This window comes from Pseudopipra pipra, chromosome 1 (genome assembly GCF_036250125.1).
Source record: "Pseudopipra pipra isolate bDixPip1 chromosome 1, bDixPip1.hap1, whole genome shotgun sequence".
Lineage (NCBI taxonomy): Eukaryota > Metazoa > Chordata > Aves > Passeriformes > Pipridae > Pseudopipra > Pseudopipra pipra.
This window is the reverse complement of record NC_087549.1, coordinates 43,090,451-43,110,263: the sequence shown is the minus strand read 5'-3', so window position 1 is coordinate 43,110,263 and position 19,813 is coordinate 43,090,451. Positions and strand designations below refer to the sequence as shown.

The 19,813-nt window shown below is 39.8% G+C and overlaps 1 protein-coding gene across 42 annotated transcripts in view; it reads left to right on the top strand.

The window, feature by feature from the left end:
- The window catches only part of DTNA (dystrobrevin alpha), a 226,237-nt gene that overhangs the window by 164,610 nt on the left and 41,814 nt on the right, over nt 1-19,813 (top strand). For 18 of the 42 annotated variants that reach the window (XM_064653912.1, XM_064653808.1, XM_064653786.1 and 15 more), the window contains 5 exons: nt 4,188-4,293; nt 7,192-7,358; nt 9,812-9,926; nt 15,218-15,317; nt 17,173-17,262. In XM_064653912.1, coding sequence (XP_064509982.1) covers nt 4,188-4,293; nt 7,192-7,358; nt 9,812-9,926; nt 15,218-15,317; nt 17,173-17,262 — 578 coding nt within the window. Of the gene's footprint in view, nt 1-4,187; nt 4,294-7,191; nt 7,359-7,394; nt 7,663-9,811; nt 9,937-15,217; nt 15,318-17,172; nt 17,263-18,128; nt 18,298-19,813 lie in introns of those variants that run through there. The other 24 variants (XM_064653975.1, XM_064653935.1, XM_064653964.1 and 21 more) reach the window with 6 other exon arrangements.

Below are 19,813 nucleotides of genomic sequence, written 5' to 3'. Positions count from 1 at the left end.
GCCAACACTTTCTTCCTTTCTTACATATATGTGCCTATTCACCCAGGAAACACATGGCTGGATGGAGGGAAGGTCCACTTGGCTGATTTTTGGCATGTAGATTTGGTGCCTTCAATAGGAAGCTGGTCTCTGTAGTTTCCACATATAACCAGAGGGGACAGAGAGGCTTGGTCAGAAAGTGATTCGGAGCAGGATTTTGACTTACATGTTCCTAAATTAGGGAGGCTAAGGAGACTAATTTCCTAATTTAAGCACCTGTTAGATATTTACATTTAGGTGATATGCACTCCTACACTCTGCTTCGTTGTTGTTAGTATAAGCATACACAGGACTTTACTTTTCCCATAAAAAGCTCAAGTCCCACCAAAAAAATCAGACTGCAGGTTTTCCCAGTGAGACACACACAAGAAGTTTAGGAGTGAGAAGAAAATCGCCTTAAAACTTTCTTGAAAATGGGAGTCAGTATGTATTAGGAAATCCTTAGTCTCTTACCAATAACACCAGGGACATAGCTCGGGGAAGCAATGAATTTATCCTGAAGAAAATACAAGATTTTTTCACAGCTCACCAGACTCCATAGGCACACTAAGTACAGTACACTGGCTTCAGGTAATACACAGCACTTCAAAAGATCCCATTATCAAGGCTGGTTGTCCATTTCTCCAGTGGAGAAAGAGAGAATTCCTCTGCTTTTGCCACACATTGCACTGTATAATTCCATAAATATAAAGTAAGGGAAGATGCTGAAACTGGGAAAACATTGTAAATAAAGTTGTATTTTCCTTCCATTCACTAATTGAATACTACTGAACAAGTAAGTTCAATGGAGCAGGAATAGTGTCATTTTCATGCAAAAGAGTCTAATTTTTTGTATTCCCTCAGTTTCATCACTAATCAATAGGCCCTCCAGTCAACCGAAAGGCATTGTTGAAATTCATTTATTGAATCATCTCCCAAATCATTTAAATTGCATGTGCGAAACTAGTCTTGTTTCACAGAGGGAGACAATACAGCACTTCATCTTACGTTGAAGAGTTTACATAGTGAAGTGACTTTTTGTAGTTTTGTGTTAAAGTAATGAAAGAGTGCTCTTGCGTGGCAATAGGGCATTCAAGCCTTGCATGTTGGACATGCTATTATTACAGATGAAAAAAGGAATTTCTTTTCTTGAAAAAACGTGATTCAAACGGCGTTTTCTATCTCAGTATCCATCAGAAATGATACTTTGTTTGAGAGCAACCAACTGAGTGGAGCAGATGCATTAGGGTACCTTGAAAAACAAAGTTTTCAAGCAGGCATTAGCTGGTTTTGTTCACAAGCTCCATTTGCAGCTAACGAGTTAAATCTTTGACTGATGTCAGTACACAGCAGATTTACTAAGCTGCTGTTTTGTATCTGGAAGCAGCCAAGTACTCTTTTAAATCTAGTCTAATATTTCACTTAAATTGACTTCATGTAATTCTCATTACATCCTCACTAGGAATGAACCAGAGTTTTGAAATGAGAGTCGAAAAAACCCCATATCTCTGTGACACTATGATAAATGGTATTTACAGTCATAGTCACACCGTAAGTCATTCTTTCACTCTCATATTGCACTTAGCATCATCAAAAGCTGATACCTTGGAATAAGTTTGGCACTCTCTCTTGTTGTTCTCACTCTGGATCACTTTTTCTAACCAGAAGCCTTTCAACCCCCTGATACATATAGATTCTTCAATTTCAGGGTGAGAAAAGATTCTGGGAATGATCTTTTGACTCATGGTGTCAAATCCGTTTCAGTTTACATCTGAAAGGATTTTTCCTGTTGCAGAAATGTTTTATTTTTCCCTATTGTACTGGTTTACTTGATCAAACCATGTATTTTCCTCTGCCTGTGAACCACTGCTAGATTGAATGGCTATTCAAAGTAGAAACAACTGTTTCCTCATCAGCAAATTTATGGAACAGAAATGCCAAAGCAAGTGACTTAACGTTTCAGAAAACAAATCTGTGGCTCAAAAAGGAATTTTATCGCCACCACTTTCTCCCATAGGTAGGACTGATGCGATGTTATATATAATGTGTGCATTAAACAGTGTTGTTACTAATGTAAAAACTATTAATTTTTAAAATTAATTAAATTAATTTAAAATTAATTTAAAATTTAATTTTTAAAAAATTCTCTTCTCTTATCCCAAACTGAAAAGATAGACACTAACTTCATTTTTTTAGCACTTGTCTAAGTGTTATTCCACAAACCTAGACTCCATCTGTATGTAGCATATATTTAGAAAACAGCTTTCAGTTTCAACTTCCCCAGCATCTGAAACAAAACTGCAGGAGGAAAATGTATGGAAATTGCTCTGATGGTGTCTTTTTAAGGGACACTGCTCTCTCTAATCCATAAAATCAGTGATCACCAGAGCAGTTTGGCCATAAAGCTGTCATTGAAGCTGAGTTGCTTTATTTGGTGCAAATCAGGTTTTAAGTTATAGCTGCACTCAAAAGCCTACTGCATTATGGAAGATTGTCTCCCCATCTGTTTGCTTGTTTAGACCCAATGGGTGTATCCCTTCAAGAGCAGAGGGCTACTCAGCTCTGCAGTATGGGGCACTGGACATCCCTTTTTTCCTCCTGTGTTCTCAGTTTTGCTGCCAATAACACAGACATTTGCTGGCAGCATTGGTCAGCAAAACCATGCTGGGTATCCACAGCAGATCTCCAAAAAGAAGATCCTTTCCTGTGAGCTGATGCCTGTAGCATAAGATGCCTATTTGGGAAGTGGTTATCTGCTCACCATGGCTGGGAAGATAATTCATACAACAAGCAGATGGTAGTGTTTGACTGGACTTTCATACTGCAGGTATTGTGGGAAAAGATGGTATTCCAGTGAGATTTAGAGCTCATATTCTGGCTATTTCTGTTCATTATAGAATCAAGACCATTTTCACACTAGCCTGAAGTATTTTCTCCTAGGGACAAATATATATATCTTTCCCAATATCTTGCAGTATTTCAGCCCTGAGACGGTTACAGGGTAAGATGTTTTCCATTGATCACTCGGTGTATAAGATAAATAATGATTTTATTTACATCTAGTGGTAATTGTGTATAAATGGAGCACAGACACTCCATCTTGAAACCTCAACTCTTAAAAGAATTCCACAGCACACGGAGATGATACATGTCACTGCATAACTGCTGCTTTGCTTTCTCATGGGGTAACCGCAGTTCTTTAGCAAGTTAAAGCAGTAGCTTATGCAATCAGAGATGAAGATTTAGCAATCCCTTTGGATATGGGGATACTACTTAAATATGTATGGCTATAAAAGATATCTGCATATATTCTCAACAGGGCTCTATATTTTTGCATCTTAAATTTTATTTAAGGAAGACTCAGTTGGTGATTGGAAAAACAAACCAACTAAGATTTGTGATAACTTTTTCCAGACACCTAAGAAACTTAAGGCCCTAGATTGCATTTTTAAAATCAACAGGGATATTTTAGAGTTTAAATCTCTTTGAAATTTAAAGGGGCATAGACCTTTGAGTGCTTAAAGGTGTCGAGAGTTTAGGAACAGTTGCAGTCCCTGAGTGCTGGCAAACATGACATCCCACAATCATAACAATCATAACCCATAACTCATTGCCATCACTCCTCAGATAAGCATGGTTTCTTAAATTACAGTAACAACTTGCCTATGATGCTCTGTTCTTACCCTATATTTGTTTCAAATTTCTACTCCCTTGTCAGTATTTCCTTTAATTTTCTGTTCTGGAGTACTATCAGCCATTCTCTTCAGTGACTTCTCATTTGAAAATTGGTCATTTATAGTGATACCCTACATGCACTTGTACTTATTATGTGATACTCAAAACACATGAGAACATGAAGGGTTGAATGCCACCCTTAATCACAAAGCATTTTCAGGCAGTGACTCTAGAAGAGAGTCTGGAAATGAGTGGGAGCTAGGTGTCTCCAACCCAGCCTTGTGAGGACTGTTAGGCATCAGTTGTGTCGCTGTAGCAACTAAAAATAGTCTGGAAAAGCTTTACTAGTATCACTTGTTCTTTTTAGTGAATCGGGGCTTCAGGCAAACAGTATTTGAAACTTGTTCCCAAGTGTTTCTGTAACAACAAGATAAAATTATTTTGAGATGTCTAATTACTGATTTTTGTGCATGTTTGTGTGCTTGTTTGAGCAGAAAAAAGTCACATTAAACACTTTCTTGGATACTCTCATGTCTGATCCCCCGCCACAGTGTCTAGTGTGGTTACCACTTCTGCATCGACTGGCAAATGTTGAAAATGGTAAGTAAGAGACGCTGCCAAAACAGAGTTACAAGAGTAAACTTTTGTGTGATAATTTCCTCATTCTGTAGATGGTTTTGTAGAAGCTACTGTGCTTGGGTTCATTGACTACATGTGCAATTTTTACAGTGACTGGTAAAATATTTGAAGAAGTCTGTTGGTCATTCAGCCAGGAATGTGGCTTGAATTTTGCTATGCTCAGAAAATTAACCTGATCATGTCCTCTCCTCCTGTGCTCTGGACCAGCAGAGAGCAATAGGACTTGATCCATTCACACACTTCTATTTGGTAAACTGTCAAGACCACAACTTTCACTAGCTATGACATATGGCAGCAGAGAAGAAACAGCTTGGCAGTTTCCATTCCTGCAGTATTCTTGGCAGGAGATGTCCAGTGCAGTGCAAAATACCAACCAAAAGGTCCTTATGAAGGATCTCCTCCTACGCCTACATTGCCAGACCATATACTTTGAAGAGGAAGTTCTAGATTCATCCTTATCCTTTGCATGTGTGGAAGATGAGGATTTAACTGTGAGATGCCTCTTTCGCCTCAAGGGTTGTCTTTTCCCAAAATGAGTAGATCACAGATTTTAGGATAGAAAGGGACCGTGAAGATGAACTCATTTGATTAATGCCCAGTGCCTGTTGCATGTCCCTGGACAGTATCATCTTCCTCAGCCTTCCAACTTCTTGAGCACCTGGGGAAAAGTTCACAGACTCACAAGTGTAGTCCCCCAGCCTAACCTTTCATATACCATTGCTATAGAAGGTGCTGCCACACTGAAAGTGCAGAGGCAGAGCTAGAGGCTTGTGCATCTCATCTCACTGTGTGTGCCACCAAATTGCAGCCCACAAACTCTGTACAGTTCCTCGTATAGTTCTGGAGGAGTTCCCCAGCTCCAATGCAGATGGCTTCTGCTGTCCAGAAGGATCAGAACTGCCAATATTAAATAGAAAAAACCCCATGAGACAGGAAATGCCTTTTTACTGTCTTATATATCAGCATGTAATGTGGCATTTCTTGCTCACGGTCATCAAGACGCAGTGATTCTGGTAGTCATTATTCCAAGATTTTAAATCTAGAAAAAAGGAGAAAGTTTTAAAATGGAGGAAATTTATACCAAAAAATTGAAATATTAGTTTAACAAGATTAATAGATTTTTCAAACAATTTTACCACTCAACATTTTGCCTCGGAGGTTGTTGTGTAAGGGGCTTGTTAAATATTTCTGTGTTGTTGCTCCCTTGAAGGTTTACCTCAAGCATAACTGAAGCTTTGGGACACTGGAAAAAGAAGTGTGGGACAGAAGGAAAAAAAGATCATATATAGTCATCCTGTTAGGCAATAGAAATATTTATACCATACTTCCAACAAGAAAATGGGGCTGGTGGAAGGGGAGGTGTGCATCTATTTTTTGTTGATAAAAGGAAAAGGAGAAAGTTGCATGTGTTCTTGTACTGAATAAATCCCTCTTACACTGAAAGGCACCGAGGTGGGTAAGGTGATGTTCCCAGTCATTTTTGGCTACAGAGCAACCCATTTACCCCACCTGCTTCAAGCTCTTGTCATCCATCTCTGTCCCTCACCAGCTTCACGGTTTTTCCTAGTCTAGAGCACTAACCCCTCCTGCTGCAAAATTCTGGCAAGAAATTAAAACCCTGACATCCTCAGCACATACAAATGCTCTCAGACTGAACCTTAAAACAGAAAAGCAGAAGGTGCCTGGGAACGAGGAGATGTTCAGTACCCTGTGGTAAATTGGGTACATGCTGTAGTGAGGAGAGAGGAACAGAAATAACGCTATTGCCAGGAAGGTGTTTCAGAATATCTCAGTTGGTGCCTTAGTGTGCTCAGTGACTTGCATCCTTGTCATATCTGCTTCTGAACAGAGAGCAGGACCACATAGATCCCCTTCAGTGGCCAGCTCTCCAAATCTGGGCATCCAAAGCCAAGTGTTCAACACTATAAATAGGTACCTAAATGACACCAGTTGTACAGATGAGACAGCAGTAATTAAGAGACAATGACATGCCTAAGGACAGTTTTGTGCTTTCAGTAATCAGACAACTGAGTTTGACTTTTTCTCCAATGTGCATCACTTCAGCTCCTTACAACACAACAAAACATTCAGCTATCCTCAATAATGCAGCTGAAGGGTTTTCTCACATATGAATTTCCTCTAACATAGACTCATAGAATGGTTTGGGTTGGGTGGAATCTTGAAGATCATCAAGTGCCAACCGCCCTGCCATGCACAGGAGCACCTTCCACTAGACCAGGTTGCTCAAAGCCCCATCCAAGCTGGCCTCAAGCACTTTCAGGAACGGATCATCCACAACTTCTCTGGGAAACCTGTTCCAATGCCTTACCACCCTCACAGAGAAGAATTTCTTCCTAATATCTAATCTAAACTTACCCTCTTTCAGTTTGAAGCCATTTCCCCTTGTCCTATCATACATGCCCTTGTCAAAAATCCCTCTCCACCTTTCCTTAGCCCTTTAATTACTGAAGTTGCTCTAAGGTCTCCCCTGAGCTTTCTCTTTTTGAGGCTGAGTAACCCCGACTCTCTTAGCCTGTCTTCACAGGAGAGGTGCTCCGGTCATATTTGTGGTCCTCCTTTGGAGGACCATTCTGTTAGATGGTGAACACATTTTTTGCTACTCCAAGCAGGATGTGCAGACATCAGCTCGGAAGTGAAACAGGGTTTGTTGTCCAGTGTAGGAAGTGCCTCAGCACAGGTTGAATTATTTTCACAGGTCAGAGCTGTCAACAGCATCCAGCACTGCAGATTTCTTTAAACAAAGAGGGGAACACCTTCAGTTTAGGGCTTTGTCCATAAACTTTTGCTGAGTGTTTCTTTGTTTTGGTTTATTGCTCGGCATTTCTTTCTCCTGCGCAGTCTTCCACCCCGTCGAGTGTTCCTACTGCCACAGCGAGAGCATGATGGGGTTTCGCTACCGGTGCCAGCAGTGTCACAATTACCAGCTCTGTCAGGACTGCTTCTGGAGGGGCCATGCCAGCGGTTCCCACAGCAACCAGCACCAAATGAAAGAGTACACGTCATGGGTAAGGGAAGGCTCGTGCCTCACTGCAGACTGCTTTGCCCTCCAGCCATCGGAGAAGCCCCTGGCCGCAGCTCTGGGCAGCTGTCTGGAGCCAGGGAGCCGGGCTGCCAGTTTGGATTAGTGACGCTGTCTGGGAGGCTCCGGTCTTGGGAGCCATCAGGAGAGCGTGGAGGTGGTAATGATCATTTCTGTGTGAGGATCTGGGGCATCTGTGACGGTGTGTGCCGCGGTGAGGGCAGCGCAGGAGGGGCTGGCAGCAGGGCACCAGGCTCATGGCAGCTTCTCCCATTCCCACAGGACTCACGGTAAAATCGTCATTGGCTTGCTCTGTTTGGCTACGTGTAAATGAAATGATGAATACTTGATGCTCATTCATCAATATTTTCAGTTGAGTGGCTGCAGCATATGCATAGCATTTGGGATGGTCCTGGCACTGTAGATTTGAGTGTGGTCCCAGGCTTAGATCCACAGTGGTGTTTACTATTAGAGACAAACACACTTCAAACTTTTTGTCATTAATCGGAATAACTCAATGTTTTTTCTAAGCTGAAAGAGAAGTATCAACAGCTACATTAACTTTCTCTGAAGGGCATCAGACCTGGGGACTAAGCTCTCCATGGACTGGAGCAAAGCTCCAACAGAAGCTCTTGGTCACAGAGCATCACAATCCTTCAGGGTTCAAATCCAGAGACCAGCAGAAAAATCCTAGCTAATCTCAAACATAAGAGAAGAATATTGTTTAAAAAAATAAAATAAAATAATGCACATAGCAAGAGCTCATGTTTTTACACTACTTAGTGTGTATTTTTTAGCGGAATTCTGAAGCTTAACACTTCTAAAATGTCTGGTTTTCTGTTGATGGAACATTCAAGGGTTAAATTGGATGTGGTTTGCTCTGTATGCCAGTCATACATCCCTGCACTGTATCCCAGCAGACCTGGGTCTGTAATTGTTTTTTGTGGGTCCTAGTTGCTGCTTGTTGCATAGACACAAATGGCTGGAGTTTAGTCTCTGAATAGGAGAGTGCCCACTATGTAGCTCTGACTCTATTCCTAACAGCAATCTGTGCTATAAAATCATTTTTTGCTGTAGCCGGGAGCTGTAGTTATAGGTAGGAAGTAATTGGAAGACTTAGCATTTCTGCTCAGCAGAAGACAAAAATGTGACTACATGCCTGGTGGTTTCAAATATTTCCTTGTCAGAAACAAATGTTTTGCTTCAAGTTTGAAATTGCCTTTCTGTAGCATGCATTAGCATTTGTTCAAAACTGGTTAGCATTCTCCATAATGCATTCACATCGAGCTCCACATGCAGATTAAGAGTGTTTATGAGTGCAGTGGAACTCAACTGTACTCAATTCAGAGTGAAATTGCATTTATAATGGAAGAGCCTGAACTTTACATATTTATGTTGGATTTCTGTAATAGAAATATTTCATTATTAAGCTGATTACAGTCATAAGTCTATGCAGGATGCATATGCAAAAATACAATGCTATTCCTGTCAAGTTCCAAAAAGGTTTTTAAATTTCAGCATGTAGAGCTGTGTTTTGGGGGAAGCAGACAGTGTAAGGATCACTACCCCTCTTTTACTGGCAGAGAAGCTGAATCACAGAGGGCTGGGTTGGATTCCCTGAGAATCTCACACAGCCTAAAGACACCATAGATCTCCAAGCCGTTCCTTAGAAGGGAAGTTGAGTTTGCTCCTCAGAGAGCCGCCAAACAAAATTATAAAGCAGAAAATAGATTGTTGGGGGTTTTTTTTAGACTTGCTGATGGAATTTCAAGGTGAAAATCATGCTTGCACAGAGCCTCCCCATGTTTTGGTGACTGTGACAGTATGTCAGCCTTTTTTGGCATGCTGTTGCCACAGTGGGGCAATTCCTGCCATGCCCACGTCTCAAATTTCCCAGTCCTCTGTGGCCATGGGAGGTGAAAAAGGAGCTTATAATAGCAGCTAAACAGTACAGGGTACTGGAGGTGCGGAGAGAAATACTAGTGAGCAGAGAGAATATAGCAGCCTTGTGCCTTGCCCACAGCTAGGAAAGAAATGGTGTCCCATACAGTGTATCTATATGGATGGGCATACTCAGATTTGTTCTCCTTGCACTCCCAAGTTGGTGAGGTACAAGCCAGCTCCAGTCCAGGTGACATTAACTCTGCTGCCCTTCATGCAATATTGCCTGAGTGCAGCATTGCAGAAGAGCCATGGCAACTGTCCCTATAGATATACCCCCTGAGCCTACTCTAAAGGCAGTTGGAGACAAGAGTAATCTTTCCTCCAAACGGAGCAGTCTTTGCCTTACCAGACTGTCAGGGTGGGAGGGGGGCAATGGGAATGTTAGTCCATAGGTATGTAAGCTGTTGGAGCTTCCTGTTGTTTTGTGCTTCCTATAGCAGAAACAGTATGCACCTTACTTGTCCAGATTACCTCTACCTTCCTTGTTCCTCCCAGAAATCACCTGCTAAGAAGCTAACTAATGCACTTAGCAAGTCTTTAAGCTGTGCTTCCAGCCGTGAACCTTTGCACCCAATGTTCCCTGACCAGCCTGAAAAACCTCTAAACCTGGCTCATATTGTGTAAGTATCTGTGTGCTGGAGACAAAGTAAGCTTTGTTGTAGGAGTTGCTTGCACCAAGTGTAGATACTATAGCTCTGAGCAAAACAGGAGGCAGCTGTGGCTTACCCAGCTCAATACATCACAAGTGCAAATTTGCTGATAGGGGTATTTAGGATGAAAATGTTCTTCTGGTGTGACTTCACTTGAAAAGTCAGTGGGATATATACATACAATCAAGTACTGGGACATGGTGTTGGTATGTCCCCATTCTCCTCAAGAGATCTCCGTTTCAGCACTTTGGGATGTATTGATGCTGAACATTAGTTCTCAACTTCAGTGCATCACAGGTATGTCTTGACATGAGACACCAGAGAAAAGTGAAATTGGACCAGTTTTGTTGAAACCTGTGTCAGAGTTCTCACTAACTTTGGTGGAGCTGTGGCTTCACCCAGGTCTGAGGAGTTGTATGAGTCTGCATAAAAAGCGAGTCTTAAACTTGTCAAGTCACTTGAAAAGAGTCTGTTATTTTTACATTTTGATATTTTGAGAAAGCAAAATTATTTTTTGGTATATACCAAAAAAAAAAATAAATCACTACTTTATTTCTGCAGGAGTCAAGAAAATCAAAGCAGAGAGACAATGTATTTGTGCCAGCTGGGGAAATTATTACTTTGGATTTTTTTTTTTTTCCAAAGCATGCCCGCCATCTACAGTGGCAGTTGCTCAGATTTTCTTATTTATCAGTTTGATTTGCCTTTACTTACTGGGTCATTAAAAAAAAAAAAAGGAGAGAAGAAAACACTATTAAGTTTTCCACAGAATTCAGGAAAATCAAGACATTGGTTGGAAGAAAGGTACAAAGAAATTAACTTGGAAAACTTGTTCTAAAAATACTGTCTTTAAAGGATTTCTCTTATTCTGGTATATTTCTCAAGAAAATATCTTTCTTAACCATCTTCCTGGGGTCCTGACTGAAGCATTTCAGGCAGCAGCTATTATAATTGTATTTGCATTCTGATATATATGTTACTGGCAGCTGGAACTATTCCAGTCTGTAATTATTATACATATTTACTTTTGTCTGGACTGAATATTTGTATGTGGCATCTTTAAAGGCAAGTGCACACCAGCCATTGTGGGCTGTGCAACACCTGGAAAGTTCACCTAACCTGCCTGACATTTTAAGGATAAATCATGTTGATGGACCTCCTCATGTGGTTATAGCAGAACTTTTTCAAGGTGTAAGAGAGTGTTCTGGTGTAAGAGAGTGTTCTGGTTTAAGAGACAAGGTGCTGCCTCTGACATATACATAGTGTCAAATCCCTCTTATGCTCTAATGTCAGTTAAAATCCTTGCACCTCTTTATGGAGGAGTAATGAGAGGATGTTGTTCTTTGGAAGAAATGATCCAGAGTTGAATCTGCTGAGCTACTGCACTACTGTGCGTGGTGTAAAAGCCTGGCTCCTCTGGCAAGTCAGTGATAATTTCACAGGGCAGATTTTGGCTGTCCTTAAGGGAAATGGGAAGAGGCAGGGAGCTTGAAACTGAAAGAGAAGCCTCTGTTCCCTGTTGGCTGGAAGCCCTGGAAGGCCTGGGGTTATGTGAGATAACGGGTGGCAAAAACTGGGCTACTGTGAATTGATTAAATGCATTTAGTCAAGGCAAGGGGAAGGTACCATAATTGAGTAGGAACCGATCCAAATCTCTGCTGTGAAATTAACACCTTACCTTATTCCTAACTATACGGACGTAATTTAGAGTGATTGGATGTGAGAACAAACGACCATCTATTTTGTTTTATGACAGAGTTTCTCTTTATTCATAGATTGATGGTAATATAACTTGGCAATATATATTGGCTATAATGATGCATGAGTGAAAAACCTGTAAGTTGTGGAGGTAGCATGGTCTACGGCATAATTCACACAAATTAACTGAGGGGAGAGATATGCTACAGAACCTCATTGAGAATATCTTCTCGCTGATGTGATTTTTATTTTTAAACATAATGGAAGTTGAGAGAAACAGCTCTGGGCAGGAATCCAGGCAAAAAAAGGTTTTATATGTGCATTAAATGGAAGAATTTTGGCAACAAAACAGTATCCTTTTCTTAGCTTCTAGCTTAAATGGGGACAAGTGCTCCCATACAGACTTTTCTTTTGATCATTCTTCCACTTTAGAGTGGCACCACACAGAAAGACTGCATCGTTTGTTTTTTTTTTTTGCTGGTGCCCCACAGAATTTTCAATTAAGCAAGAAACACATCTAAGGGCTCGTCTAGAGAAGTAATTGTAGTTATCAATGTGTCATAACCCTGATGGTAGAAATCCCCCCACTGATGGAGGGGTCATTTTTTCTTTCTGTCCATGAGATTAGCAACAAAAAAAGACTCCAGACTGCAGAGATGACAGACTAACTGGCATGGCCAGTGGATCATGAAGGTATTTTTCTGCACTGGCCTGACTTCTTAAGTCTGTGAGAGCATTATTTTTGACATCAGTGTGAACAGGTTAGACCAGCCTAGAGCCTGGAGCACTTTGGAAAATTCCTCTTATTTAATTTGGTTTATTACTGTGGATATGTGTTGTGCCATAGCATACTTTTATTACATAGCATGTTTCAATAGCATTAAGTGTTTTCCATCTCCTTGAGCAAAGTTAATTATCATCAGCTCAGTTTTATTAGAAAGCTTAATCACTCACTTCTACAAGTTTAGAAATAATAATTTATAGTCCGGTAGCTGAGTTTTCCTTTACCATGAAGTCTCCTATTCTTGTCTTACCACATCACACAACTGCATGTGTTTGAACATCCATTTAATATTCAAGCCTAACCTGAGGAATGTGACAGTGGGCATCAGCCTTTAAAAAACTTGCCTTGGGAAAACCCAGATTAGTTTAATATATTTTTCTTCATATAAGAATTTACAAACTAAGGCTAATCACAAAATCTTAGCAAAGCCTTGGAGTTTCTAGACATTTGTACATAAAGGAAACTCTGCATATGTAAACAGATTAATGACCTTTTATGTATAGAGGCTCTCATGCTTTTGCAGAATCAGGGTCATAAGAATGGAGTATGTCCAATGTACTACTTAGACCATAAACATATTAAACTGGCAATTTAATTAATGATCTCTTTTCCATTTTATTCTGGCTGCAAAAGAGATACTTGGTGAGTATTTTTCTTCTTTAGTACACTTATTGGAGAAAAAGCTTGGAAAAAAATGCAATAATCTCAATATTACCAGTCCTTAACTTTTATCAGAGTCCGGGGTCAAATATATAGTTATCCTTGAATAGAGACATTGAAAGGGAAGGGCTCTTTTGGAGGTTAGAAACTTTCTGACCCACCCCTATTCTGAGTTAAAGCTTAGAGAAGGCATTAACCTGAATTGTGTTTGTGGTGATCTGCTGAAGTCTATGGGTGCCCCCTGCCCACTCCTACTCAGTCAGCAGAGGTGCACTGGGTGCAAGGCAAAGCAGAGTCCAAGCTCTGCCAAGGGAACACTCCTCCTGCCTCCCTCTCTGGGGCAGTGTGGAGAATCAGCCTCTTCTCCCTTCTCCTGTGCTATTTAGGACTCCACAGCCACTCTGCAGAGTTGGACCCATCTTTCAGAAACACCAGCTTATGTCCAATTAGTTTTTGAATGTGTTCACTGTTCAGTAACTGAATTGGGAAGAGGGAAAATGTAGTAGTCGCATGCAGTTGGTGTGAACTATTTCACCTTCATCAATTACCAGTTTACAATTCCCAGGCAACAAAATACTAGTTGTTTTCCCATTAAATAAAATTAAGTTCTTAATAATCTCCCAAAGTATATTTCCAAAGCTCTATATTTCAAGATTCATCCTATAATCGGCTTTCCAGGGGATTGTCTCTGATCATGGCCTCAACCGAGCTGTTCCTAGCTCTGATGGAGTACATAAAAAATAATATTAAACACTTCTCCATAAGTACATGCAGGACAAAGGGCTGCTTCTGAAATTTGTGACTGACCAGAGCTGGAGGTTTTCATGTGGTTCTGCAGATGCAGTGTTAGGCTAAAACTATACTTTCATATAAATAAATAACGTGGCAAATCCTAACTCTTCTTAGTCACAGTTTTAAATGTTTTAAAATCAATGTGGCATTATTATGCTGCGAAATTCATTTAGATTCATCAAATGCCATATTTATGCTTGTTTTCTAACAAGTTACAAAACAAGATATATAGTAATAGTTCACTTCTGTGCAGTACTGGCTTTCTTACAAATACTTTGGATGATTGGTTGTCTCGCACAATTGGAGCTCAGTGAATATTTTGCAGATAGCTACTATATTTTGATTTGCATATCTGCAGAATTCAGAAAGCAAGATAGATCTTTCATAGAGCTTAAAGGGGATATTAGCCAACTTGAAATCTAGGCTATTTGAAGTGTGAATTACATGTGGCTTCAGGTTCTGCTCATATCTGATTGAAAACCCTATGATTTTAATAACATATTTTGTAGTTGCTCCAGAGCATCTAGATCTTTTGCCCAGTGTTGCATAAGAAGTCTATTTGGAAGGGGAACTTTCTCCATAATGGATAGAGAAGGAAAAATTATGCACAGATTATTTTTTAAGAGTAGACAATAAAAGAAAGCAGAGGAAATATTCCTTCTCATTTCATTTTATAAAATCGAGAAATAAAGAATGTAATAATAAAACCATCATTATTAATGGGTCCTCCTAAACTAGATACTTATTCTACATTTTGGCTTGGGGATTTGATATACCAGCTAAAAAGCTTTGCTGTTGGATCAGTTTAGTTCTACATGTATTTTATGGGACACTGAGGGCTGTGGGTATACTGTGGCCACTAGGTGGATGTGGTAGCATGGAGCTTAGCACCAGGGATAGCCTCATGAAAAGACGTGTCATTTATTGGCACTTACCCCCTGCAGACCTCCATGCTGCCACAGTAAACTGACCACCAGTGCTCATCCTGGCTGGTGGAAAGCAGTGACTGCACCCTGTCTTTGGAAAGGAACAGTGGCATAGTGGTTATTCTGCCAAGGGAGGGGGAAAAAAGTCAAGCAAGTTGGTTAAAACTCACCTCAGAACACACGAAAGCATAAAAGTATTATTTCCCTCCAGGCCTAAGTATCAGTGTGTTTTTATTAACTTCTGCTTAAAAACATAGCATCTATAATTTGGAACTATTGCTACGTAAAGCAGAAGATGCCAGTAGTAATGTTACTTTAAACAAGAAACTCATTCTGTTCTCCATTAATACTGTTGCTGATGGAGGGGTTTTTGGTGCAAAATTAATGCAACTGGATATTTTGCCTCCTAGGCCTCCCCGACCTGTAACCAGCATGAACGACACACTCTTCTCCCATTCTGTTCCCTCGGGAAGTCCCTTTGCAAACAGAAGGTGAGTTCTTATCCTTATTTATGTTAAACAATTATATTATAGTAGTGGAGGTTTTGATTTTCAGCTCCCTCACAGGAAAAACAAAACAAAACCAAAAAACCACTCACAAAGTAAAATTAAGAGACATGAGCAGAGAAATGCCCTGGTTATTTTGGACTGATACCCAGACATTTGGATGGAGAGCTGGAGTTAAGGCATCCCAAGCTCCTCACCACAGATCACCCTCATTTGAACCATTATGATGCACTAAAATGTGCTCACATGCAACCTAGACATCCTGCTACAAGGACTGAAAACAGGCTATTGGTAAGAAGCCATTTTGTAGCAACACTATGGGAATAGGAACTGGGACATGCCATTGCCTACTGGGAATGCCTGCATTATACTGCAAGATAGGGTATGAACAAGGAGAAAATGTGTTCGTACTTACAAGTTATAGCAAGACATCCTTACTCCTGTTAAACCATTCTGATATTCATTAGAGGCTACAAGAGAGAAGGAGTAGTCTTGGAATATGGAGACCGACCCTTCAGTAAACAAATCAGGGAAGAATCATCAGAAACATTGATCCCAAAGAGTAGGTGATTGCAGCTGTCTGTGTACATTTTGACTCAGTATTTTGGCTCCTACAGCCAAAATATGTATGTAGCGTTTGCTAGCCGTCTGACCCGTATGTAAGCCTACCAATGCACAAGGTGGCAGAAAAATAACTTCCTGCTGCATTGGGGAAGATGAGCAATATGTCTTCTTATTATTTGCATTTTATTGCTCGATTCCTGCTGTATGTGTCAGTGCTTCAGCATTCCCAAATGACTAAACACAATCCCTGGGTATGCATAGCTGCATATTGTAACATCAAGACCAAAACCAAACCTGCAGTGTACACTGCAAAGTCAAAGTAAAGATGGTTTACTACTACTTCAATTTACGAATTTTTTTGCCAGGACCTGTAAACTCTCAACGTTAACTTAATGCAAGTAGCTGCTGGGTGTGACTGAGATCCTTTTTGAAAGCCAGTCCCAAAGCAGCCTCCAAGGCCAGGATCTACTGCCTGTACAATGAGACTGCAAATGCAAAGTAATTTCTGTTGTTATCATATATGAGGTTTTATGTGCAAGGCAGGATAATGTATTTGTGGCCTTTCCAGGAGAGGTCATTAAGAGCAGTGCTCTTTAAGAGTGTAGTCATTGCTTCTGTTTATCCCCAAGAAGTCCCTGTGCTTGTTCAACCTGCAGTTACCTGCAGTAATAATCATAGCACTTTCTACTGTGCTGCTTGTTTTTCTCTACATGTAAAAAATATCTGATTATTTTACTCTTGTCTTCAGTAAATGACTGTCTTTTACTATCAGGATTAGATGTACATGCTTCCTGAGCTATTAGAATTCCTTTTCTGCTAGGAAAAACTTCTTGATGAGAATCCCCTGAAGGCAGGAGATAATAACCAACCCCCTCAATCATAGGTATCCAGACTTCCCATATAGGTGGATAGTGTGATATCCTTATACAGTTAAGAGTTTCTATGGTGCAACAGTCATTCTAGCTCTTTTAGAGTTAGCTGTACCTTGATATGTAAAATAATTACATTGCTTGTATATTAAAATTTTTGTAACTTTTGTTTCATTGACCTAGCAGGATTTTAGGTGTTTGACAGCTTATGCTCAGCATTTTTATTTTCACCTCTTATAAATTTAATTTGCATGTTTTTATTGGAAAGAAAAAGCACCCTACAAATAGTCAAGTCAATATTCTTTCTAAATAAATGGTATTTATTGTTACAAACCCACTCTGAACACCCTGCTCTCTGTGTATACTTATTGAGTTATTAACAAGGTTTCATTGTTTGAATCATTCAGGTTACTTGGGGGTATAAATGCAGCCAGTCCTGTGGCTGATGAGCATTCTCTTATAAAGCTGTATGTAAATCAGCTTCACAACAATTCACGGTCAGTATGAGAGCACTAACCTACTAATCGCAGTAGTTCTGTAGCTCATGCACTAAATCATTAGTGATTCTGCTAAACTACTCAAGATATTCTTTAAGGATGGGCTAGAGGGTTTCTGTGGCTCTAATTAGTCTTTTGAATAGACTTCCTGCTGGCTGTGGGCTTTGCCAACTTCTCTTGCTTCTGCGCAGCACAAGTCTTTCATTTTACCCTTTCACGTAGGATTAATATTAATGTGTCTAGTGGAAGCTGGAAACGTTGCTTTTGAAAACTGAAAAAACTACATCTTTATGGTTTCATCATCAGTGTATGACTTGCCTGTTGTATTCTTGACCAAGGAATGAAAGAGGCTTGCACAAAAGCCTGAAAATGACTCCAGGTCTCACAGCCAGCCTCCTCTTCCACAGCTTTCACTGCTGGTGGTTACTATTCTGCAGTTACTGCTGCTTGCCAATAACCCTCCCCAGATCGCTTTGCTTTGCTTTTCAAAATGACTACAGGAAAGGCAGATCTAAGTCTTGCTGAAGCTAATGAAAACTTCCCATTTACGCAGTGAGCATTGGATTTGGACCCATGCCTCTGGTTGCTGCACCCTTTTTCCAGTATTCCCTGGCATCTCAGTGACCTAAAGGAAGATCCTATTTCTTTCTGCATAAAAGAAATATGCAATTGGATAAGAACAGTTTCCCTGTGTTTTTTTACTGTGGAGTGCAATATACTTTCTTTTTTTTTCTTTTTTTTTTATTAATCCATGAGCATTAGCTATAATTCAGTAAGAATTATAGAGACCAAGGTACTTCTCTGCTAAATGCCAAGGTCTTCAATCTGTTTTAGATTAATAACAGTATCTTCATTCATTCTTTTAGGTTTTACTGTTATTATTGCCCTGGGAAAATCAGGCCTCGTTAGTGGAAGCTCATCCTCTTGTACATCAGAAAAACAAACTTTGACAGCTCTGTTTGCAGTTGTGCTTATTTTATATTAAATACTCCATCATTCATATTATAATAAAAATTATATAAACTCAGGGTAAAATTTCTAGCTGGATGTAATCAATGTTAAAAGCTCTGCTGGCTGTGTTTTCACTGCAGATAACTTATGGTTACTTTAATTTGCATTGCAATCTAGTCCAGAGGTTTCAGATAGCTTTAAATAGAGTTTTTATGTAATTAGAATGTTTATTCAAAGGAGAATTGGCAGTGAATGTCATTCATACCATTCCCATGGTATTTATTTCATTTATTTTATTTATATCATGTTCATATAAGAACATAGCCATTCCCAGTTTTTCCTTGTAGTAGCGAATGCTAAATTCAGCACACCAGTTTATTCTGCTGCTGGAAATGGATAGCATCCCATAAGTTCAGTACAATATCATCTTAATTTCTGGATTCATGGGGTAAAAATTATTCCAAAGTTCAAAGGAAGTTGGATTCAGGCTTTCCATAAAATGCTTCTTCGTTCCTTCAAGACACTTTAGAATCAAAGTCCACTTAAAATTTCTGTGCTTATTTGCTTAGTTTGAGCCACCAAGTCTGTAAGAGAGCTTTAATGAGGAGGTTGGCTTAACAATTACAAGCACTTTCTTCTAAATATGTACAGTGTGGAAGTTGGTATCAACAGTATGCTCTGTACAGCTCAAGAACAACTTTAGAGCACTTATGTTAGAAAAGAAGAAACAAAAAAAGTCTGTACTCTTCTCCCAAATACCAAATCATGGTCATTTGCTGTGATGACAACTAACATGATTAAAAGCACAAGGCCTGTACTTGTTTTACTGTAGCTAATAATCAGGGGGTTTTCTGCCATTTATTTTTCTGATTTCCAATTGCCTAGAGGGCAGCAGAACAAGGGAATGTTGCTGCCAAGTTAGGTAATGCCCTTGCAAACCCTTGGGAATTGGATATATTATGTCAAAACCAAGCAAACTGAGCATTATAGAAACTTTTGTCCAGTCAAGAGGAATAACCCTATATTCTGAATTAATGCTTTCTTCCTTATTTGAATACTTTTGTTCCCCAGCTGCAGTCTGTCAGTGCCGCCCTAAAGTGTATAGCTGCCATAGTAATGGGTACAATCTCCTGCTCTTTCTTAATAAATGTTTTCTTTAAGCCATTGAATTATTGATCTTAGGTGGGATAAGATGAAACAGAATGATTTTTCTTGCATTTTTCTCAGGTCCCCCTTCACAGACAATACATTTAGTTCTTCCAAAGGAGTAATAAACTGAAATAAATGGCGTGATGCAGCACGTTCTGCTGAACTTGAAATGACTTGGCAATTCTGTGGTAGATAGAAAGAATGCACTCTGATACCCCCAGCCAAGGAGAAATTGAGTCTTATTTAATGCTGAATCAGAATGGCTAGTGCCTTTTTGGAACTCCATGTAAAAACTAAAGGAAATGGAAATAGCAAGAGATTAAGGCTAAATTTCTGGACAACTGTCTCTGGAGCAAAACATACTGATTGCTGCTGTTCTCCATGTTTCTATCTCTGAGGAGTGTGGTAGACATGAACTGCATGTTGCCTTTGCATGTTGTTTTTAGAAAAA